General features: G+C 33.7%; 1 protein-coding gene across 1 annotated transcript; it reads left to right on the forward strand.

Annotated features, from left to right (window-relative positions):
• Positions 1-2,323: 2,323 nt before the first annotated feature.
• LOC141714047 (uncharacterized) lies at positions 2,324-2,686 on the forward strand. The gene has a single exon (XM_074517592.1). It carries the CDS (start codon positions 2,324-2,326, stop codon positions 2,684-2,686), a length of 363 nt encoding a protein of 120 aa, XP_074373693.1.
• Positions 2,687-8,854: the final 6,168 nt, after the last annotated feature.

The following is an 8,854-nucleotide window of genomic DNA, read 5'->3' on the forward strand; positions in this document are numbered from 1 at the left end:
GCACTTTGGAGTTCATCCAGGGCTTTAGGCTGCCACATCTTGATTACAATACCCGGGTTTAGGTTCTTCCTCTCAATGTTCTCACCAACTCATTTTCAAACTGGGACTTAGAATAGTTAAAAAAGACTGTAAGATCTGTATGTCAAAATATGTAGCAAAGATAATTAAGTATCGCATGACACTATTACTCGCCTCCTCTGTCGATCCTTGAAGGACAGGCACATTAAGGCATGTACCACCCAGAAAGTAGCATACCATTTCACCTATTTGGCTTAACACCAAAAATTCAAAATTAATAACTTATTTGTTCCAAAATATCTTCAGTGAAGCTATTTAATAGGTCCATATTATTGCATATATTAATACCTATTTTATGTCTGTTTTCGTAATTTTATTAATAAAAAAATTATTTTACTTTGTTTTGTAGGAAAATAAATAAAATCAGAATTTGAGTTGGAAAAGGTGCAAAAAAAGCAAGGAGGTGGACTATTCTAGAAGTCAAGGAAATTGGAAGATAAATAGAATCCTTATTGGAGAAAAAGAAGAAGAATTTACTTTAAAAATCCTACTTGTATTCCAAGAACCCAACCCTCATATTTTTCCTATATATATGGGTCTCCCCTCTTGTATTTTACACATTCAACATTCCAACACCCAAGACACCCAATTAGTTATTTGTTTTGTTCATCTTTTTATCATGTGTAGCTAAATTTGTTCCCTAGGATGAAGATGAAGTTAATTTGATTGCTTTGATATCTTCTCGTTCCTATTATTTGATTCTCATGATTTTTCTTGGTGCTTAATTATTTAATTGATAAAGTGATTTTGATATATTATTATTACCGGATTTATTTTTCATAGCATATGCTTGCTCCATGAAGTTTTGATGGGTTATTGTTAGATAACAAGTTTCATAGTATATGCTTGTCTCGTTAATTAAAATTTATTTGTGAAGAAAAGAGAATTGATTTTAGGGCGAGTTGATTTTAATTGTGATTGATTAACGGATTCGGATTCCTAGGTTTTCCATATTATTTGATCTATTTGCTAATTAGGTTAATTCAAACTCCTCTCAAATCTTATTATCTAGTTCACCTGATTTAAATTGTTAGGATTTTGAAAATTCATAGTCTCTGTGGATCGACCTGTATTTGCTACAATTAACTGTTGTGCACTTGCAGTTATTTTACACATCAAGTTATTTTACAAATCACTAATTCCTTCATCTTGCATTCACCTACCTTAATAAAATTAAGTAGACGTTGGCCGTAGGATTTCGAGCTCAATTAGGAAGGTACTTAAAAGAGGAAGTAAATTTGGAATTATTCGAACTTTTGGTGACAAGACAAGTGTATCACTTACCTGGCCAATTTGGATTGGTGACTAGGCAATCGGTTCTCTAATTCAGCGCCTTGTTTACAAGGAAGTGCCCCCGCTTACCTGGCCAATCAGTTTGAATAAATCTAGATTTATAGACTTTTTGGTAGTCCAAAAGTTAGGAGTTGTCTAGATTTTTTTTTAGGATTACCCATAGATCTAAGTTTTTTTTTCTTTTTGATTTTCCAATTTTTCTTGTTTGTTGACTTATAGCTCTTATCTGCTACGTGATTACTTGTCTTATATGCAAAGTAATTGGGTTCGAGACCATTCATCTATATTAATAAGACACTCTAACCTTTCATATCCTAAAGTAGTAAGGCAACTCGACTTCTCTTCACCCACTAAAATTGAGTCAAAAGAAGAAGTAGAAATTCCACTTGTAATCATGGTTGTCTCACTTAAAGACCGTTGTTATCCTACTCGTTCCGCTGAACCCTCATGCATAGTCCTACCTGAAGTAACCGCGAACAATTTTGAAATCAAACATCACCACATTAGCATGTTGCCTAGGTTTTCTGGGGTAGAGGGAGAGGATCCATATCTTTTCATTCGAGAATTTGAGGAAGTATGTGCTTTACAAAAACTCCAACAACTTAGCTCAGACTCCATTAGGCTCAGACTTATTAACTTTGCTTTAAAAGAAGAGGCTAAACAATGGTTGTATAGTTTACCTGTTATTTCTATTTCCACGTGGGATGGATTTGTGTCTATCTTTCTTAAAAAATATTTTCCAAACCATAAGGAAAACAGACTTAGGAATGAAATTAACCAATTTAAACAAAATCGAAATGAGTCTTTTTGGAAGTATTTTGATAGATTTAAAAAACTTTTGTCTAAGTGTCCTCAACATGGTATAGAAAAATGGAGACTTTGTAAAATTCTTTATGAAGCCTTAGACAGTCAAACCACTGCTTTTTTAGAGTCTATGTGCCAAGATAAATTTATGGATAAAACTGAGGAAGAAGCTTGGCAATATTTTGAGGAGTTAGCTGAAAAAACAATGTTGTGGGAGTCAACTAGGGAACCTAATCCGGAACCTGAAAGATCTAAGGGCTTACACGTAGTTGGTAATTCTATTACAACCGAAGCTAAGTTAGCTACACTCACTAAACGTCTAGAGGCCTTAGATACCAACAATGTGCCTTTTCAATTTTCTATATGTGCAAATTGTAGTTCTCCTAATCATGTAATAGACAATTGCCCTGAAAGTGAACAAGTTAATGATATGTTTCAACCTAGAGTTAGGAATGATCCATATGCACCCACATACAATCCTGGTTGGAAGAATCACCCAAATTTCTCATGAAATCAATGTCAATACAATCAGTTTAATCAAAATTCTCAACCTGCTTTTCAAAAGCCCAATCCTGGTCCATACCCAACTCAAAATCTTGGTCATTATCCTAACTCGGTCCCCTTAAACCCTCCTGGTTTTAGTGAATCTGATAAGAAATTGAATTCCATTGAAAAAAATATGGAGGCTTTACTTAAATCTCAACAATCTTTCATGCAAGCTATGACCCAAGATAGGCAGTTGCTAAATTCAAACACACAAGCCATATCTAAGCTAGAGGTCCAAGTTAGTCAATTGGCAAACACAATCAGTGAGAGAGAGAGAGAGAGAGAGAAAAATCGTTTCCCTAGTCAACCCGAGGTTAATCCTAAATTTTATCAAAACCAAAAGTCTCATAAAAATGTGAACTCTGTCATCTCTCTAAGGTATGAAAATCAATTCAACAATCATGTTGATGTTAATACTCATCAGGAAGATAAGCTAACATCTGAACCAAATCCTCTACTCTTGAATCCTAGTCTTCCACAATCTTCAAATCCTGAAACTTTTGAATCTAATGAGTCATCACCATCCAAAGAACCACCTTCAAAACCCCACTCTGACGTGCCTAGTGAAAAAGTCTTTTAAGCCAAAAGCTCTGTTTCCTCAAAGACTTATCTCAAACAAACAATCGGCTCAGTTAGATAACATTTTAGAAGTCTTTAAGCAAGTCAAGATTAACATTCCTCTTTTAGATGCAATTCAACAAGTTCCCTCTTATGCTAAATGTCTAAAAGATTTGTGTACTCATAAGAGAACCACTCATGTTCCTAAGAAAGCTTTCTTAACCTCTCATGTTAGTTCTATATTGTCAAATCAAATCCCTGTGAAGTATAAGGATCCTGGTTGTCCTACCATTTCTTGTGTCATAGGTAGTACCTTCATTGATAAAGCTTTACTCGATTTAGGAGTTAGTGTGAATCTTCTTCCCTTATCTGTCTATCAAGCCTTGGGTTTAGGTGAACTTAAAAAGACCAGTATTACTCTTCAATTAGCTGATCGTTCTGTTAAAACTCCTAAGGGTATAGTTGAAGATGTGTTGATTAAGATCGGTGATTTTATCTTCCCCGTTGATTTCGTTGTTCTAGAAACCGAACCAGTCAAAAATCTCAAAAATCAAATCCCCATCATTTTAGGAAGGCCTTTTCTTACCACCTCTAATGCTTTGATTTACTGTAGAAATGGTTCAATGAAACTCACATTTGAAAACATGTCGATAGATCTGAATATCTTTAATGTAGGAAATCAACCTAATGAGCTTTTTGAACAACCTGTAGGAGTTAATCCGATAAATAAGGTCGTGTCTTGGTCGAATCTTGAGGATAGTGCAATTGAGTCTCTTCTTGAGGAAGATGTTTCGCATGAGTATGAAAGCAACAGAGAACTTCATGAGTTATATAAGAATTTCACTTGTGATGAGATGTTTGAGGAATTAAATGCCATTTGTTCTAATCATGAAACCCAACTTGAGGCTAGTTATTTTGATCCTAAGATCGTTGTTAAGACTTCTGTTGGTGAGCCACCCACACTCGATCATATTCATTCATTTTCCACTCTTGAACAATCCTTGGTAGTTAATAATAAAACTCATCATGTTGTTATTTCTAGTAGAAAAGTTCATAACCAAGAATTTCAAGTCATTAATTTGTTTAGACAATATAAAGAAGCGTATAATTGGTCCATGAATAATGTTAGTGCTGTGAGTTTTATTTTGATGCATGATCTTATCTCTCTAGTGGATAATATTGTTCTTATGAGTGAGTTTCACATGTGTGTTGATTGTGTTACGAAAGTAGTTTCCCCATGCTCTGGTATTGGTTAACAACGGCTTTTTGTGTGTTTCTCCCATAATAAAGTGTAGGTATGGGGGAGTAATTATGTATGTGTGAGTGAATGTGTGTGAATGTGTATGTGTTATAGGTAATTGTGATTCATCGTCATGCCCTTATCACGTATTCTCGTCCTTTTACTTTATCATTTTTCTCTCATTTGCATTCATTGAGGACAATGCATGATTTAGGTATGGGAGAAGGGTTTAGTAGTACTTATATAAAAAATTTGAAAAAAGAAAAAAATACAAAAAAATCGGAGATATTTTAGCTAAGTTGTTCAGTCCACTCTTGTACTTTAATAATAGTTGGTGTTAGCAGTTTTTCAAAACTTATATATATAATGCCTTGAGATGATTTGAACGTAGTTGAGTAAGGTTGTCTTCATGAAACTTGTGTCGAACGAATTTTTGCTTAAGAGTCCAAGACGGCACATTTGCACAAGGTCTTTGTAGGAAAGATTTTTTAGGGAAGTTTTCGATATTTGAGATAGAGCCCACATGTTAAAATAATGTCGATCAAATTTTTGCGAAAAAAGAAAAAAAGCAAAAGCAAAAAAAAAAAGAGATGCTTGAATAAACTACTTCAATACCCAATATTCCTCACAAATAAAAAAAAGAGAAAAAAAATTGAGATGATGGGCACAAGTAGTATAATTGACTAGTCTTGTTTTATGGCCTTTGTTACTTGAGTAATTAAGTCCGTAGGGGTATTTTAAACCTAGTGCCCTAAGACCATCTGGTTTAGGAGTCATTGGCCTAAAACTCGCTACATGGGTAACATAGAAAGCCTAAGAAAACGGATATTGCAGAGTCAATTATAAAAAAAGAAAAAGAAAAAAATTGTGAATTTTGGCTGGATACTTGTTTTGATAGAGATTGGGTTCGTTCAATATTGGTTGAAAAAGAGGAAATGTACTTACTCAATTGATTCTTTAGAGACCTATTTTCACGACACACCTTGAGATTTTTTTGTAAACATTCAGAGTAGATATAAGTGGATTATTAATACCTATATCCTGGCTATAATTAGAAGAGTCTTAAATGCATGTACTTTCCTAAAAATTCTTGTGTTGACACTGATGAATGTTATTGTTGATAGAGTTTGGACACTTGATAGTAGGGCTGAGCAGAAAACCGAAAAAATCCGAGTCCGAAACTGACACCGTTAAAAACCGTTAAAATCCGAACCGCAAAAAACGGATCCGAAACCGAAACCGCAAAATTAAAAACCAAAACCGAAACCGATTATCCGGGTTCGGTTATAGGTGAAAACTAAATCGAAAAAATCCGATCTGAACCGATAATTAAAAATAAATAAAATATAATTAATATATATATATATACACAGATGTTTTAAAAATTAATAAATACATATAGTTATTTAATAGAAGTTATAAATTATGTTCTGCATCCTATTAATTTTATCAGTATACTGTGGCATTCAGCTAGTAGTTTTTAAATGCAAGCAAGAGTATCGTTGGTCATTGAGTTCATGTCATACTGGGTTAATTTGCGAGCATTCACTAAAACATAAGGAGAAATAGAAAAGTTGTAATTATATGTGGGAGATGAAGATCAAGGAAGTATATTGTATCAGTTCTTAGACTTATCTACCATGTCTGTAAAATAGGTTTATTCTTTATTCAAAATTTTATTCGAATGCTTGCAAAGTTGAATCTATACAAATGCTAAAAAAGATCTATTTCAGAGTATCTATAACTCTACAGATGGAACATACTATCAGGAGGCTCGTTTGACAAGAGATTTGTAATTTGTTATGATTTTGTATTCTTATTTTCAAACAAACGTATTTTCTACTTTGTAATTTATTTGTCATTTTGTAATTCGTATTTAATTTGTCAATTTTATTGGAAGCGATTTTATAACTGAAATCGATCCGATAAAATCTAAACCGAGGTTTTTAAAACCGACACTGAACCGATGACTTCGGTTGCGGTTGCGGTTTTAAATTTCAAAAACGAGGGTATGCGGTTTCGGTTACGGTTTTATCTAAAACCCGCCCTGATCCGACCCGCGCTCCCCTACTTGCTAGAGTATTTCACAGATTTTATGGGTATATCTTTTATAAACCCTTAGGAGACAACACTTCTCTTGTAGAGATCGTCTATGAGTTTAACGGGTTGGTAAACCTAAAATTTCCCGTCACACCTACGAAAAGGAGCATAGGACTTTTCTTAGTTAGCATTTTCCTTTTTTCTCGAGGACAAGCAAAAGATAGGTATAGGGGCATTTGATAGGTCCATATTATTACATATTATTAATACTTATTTTATGACTTTTTTCGTAATTTTATTAATAAATAAATAGTTTTACTTTGTTTTGTAGGAAAATAAATAAAATCAGAATTTGAGTTGGAAAAGGTGAAAAAGCAAGGAGGTGGACTATTCTAGAAGTCAAGGGAATTGGAAGATAAATAGAATCCTTATTGGAGAATAAGAAGAATTTACTTTAAAAATCCTACTTGTATTCCAAGAACCCAACCCTCATATTTTCCCTATATATATGGGTCTCCCCTCTTGTATTTTACACATTCAACATTCCAACACCCAAGACACCCAATTAGTTATTTGTTTTGTTCATCTTTTTATCATGTGTAGCTAAATTTGTTCCCTGGGATGAAGATGAAGTTAATTTTATTGCTTTGATATCTTCTCGTTCTTATTATTTGATTCTCATGATTTTTCTTGGTGCTTAATTGTTTAATTGACAAAGTGATTTTGATATATTATTGTTACCGGATTTATTTTTCATAGCTTATGCTTACTCCATGAAGTTTTGATGGGTTATTGTTAGATAACAAGTTTCATAGTATAAGCTTGTCTCGTTAATTAAAATTTATATGTGAAGAAAAGAGAATTGATTTTAAGGCGAGTTGATTTTAATTGTGATTGATTAACGGATTCTGATTCTTAGGTTTTCCATATTATTTGATCTATTTGCTAATTAGGTTAATTCAAACCCCTCTTCTCAAATCTCACTGTCTAGTTCGCTGATTTAAATTGTGAGGATTTTGAAAATTGATAGTCTCTGTGGATCGACCTGTATTTGCTACAATTAACCGCTGTGCATTTGCAATTATTTTACACATCACTATATAATGTAGACCACGAAAAAACTCAAACAATGGTACAACCCAGATCCCAGAATATTACTCAACTCCACTGTCTTATATTAAAGGAGCAAGCACATTAAGGCATGAAATACCTAGAAAGTAGCAGACCATTTCACTTCATCCGCGTAACCCGAAACTTAATAACCTATTTGTTCCAGAATCTCTTCAGTGTAGCTGAATTGTTCAGACCAAGAAAATACTCAATCACCGTAGAACCCTGAATAAAATGACTAGCCTAATGTACTAGTAGTCCCATTTTAGATCATTTACCTCACCTTCACACATTACAACTTCAAAAGCACTCTGTTAGCGAATATGCAGTAATAATCTCATTTAGCAGGGGAAAAAAGAAGAAGTGGTCATATTCTCTCCAAGTAAATGCAATGAGGCTTAATTCTAATATTTAGAAACAGTTATCTATATGCCTTTCGATTTTTGTAACTCTCAGCACCACTACACACTATCAAAACTAACAGGTATTTACTGAAAAGCTGGATCACGTATACACCAGGTCTAGACTCTAAATAATTTGATTAAATAAGCTAACATTCACAAGTGTTTAAGTAGTGCAGTAACACAACACAATGCAAATTCACAAAGTCACACCTTTTATAAAACACATTAGACAGGAAACCATAGCATAAACCAAGAATATAAGTTAGGGAGGCCTGTAAGATGTTCTACAAGCCTCTCTTTGTTGTAACATATGTAGTATGATTAATACATTCTCCAAGTTGCAGTTGGCTAAACTTTCCTTTAATTTTCCAGTCCAAGTCATCAGAATTGATAAGACCTTTCTTCAACTTGGTCCCTTCATAACTAGATTAACCACATTCGTTCTAATCTCCTAAACTGAACTTCAATTTCCTATGTATCACAGAGTAACAGAAAATAGTGTTTTGACATTCCTAGAAGTTCGTTTTTCCTACAAGCAAGATGGGATAAGGGTTTATGAACTTCCCTTAAACCAGTAATGGTGCTCTTAACTGATCTATGTGACTATGCCCATGCCACAGAATATTTGAAAGCTTATACAAAGCACATAGAATTACTAAGTTATACCCTATGTTGCCAAATGGATGACCACTATCCTTCGTATAAAAGGGGTCGCTCACTCGGGAGCAGAGAATGTGTTAATTGTTCAATATTATATGTATTGATAACTGAACCAAGAGGC

This window comes from Apium graveolens, chromosome 3, assembly GCF_009905375.1.
Source record: "Apium graveolens cultivar Ventura chromosome 3, ASM990537v1, whole genome shotgun sequence".
Lineage (NCBI taxonomy): Eukaryota > Viridiplantae > Streptophyta > Magnoliopsida > Apiales > Apiaceae > Apium > Apium graveolens.

Bases quoted from the DNA above. Each gene is read 5' to 3' on its own strand.
- LOC141714047 (XM_074517592.1), top strand. From the start codon at position 2,324: ATGGATAAAACTGAGGAAGAAGCTTGGCAATATTTTGAGGAGTTAGCT.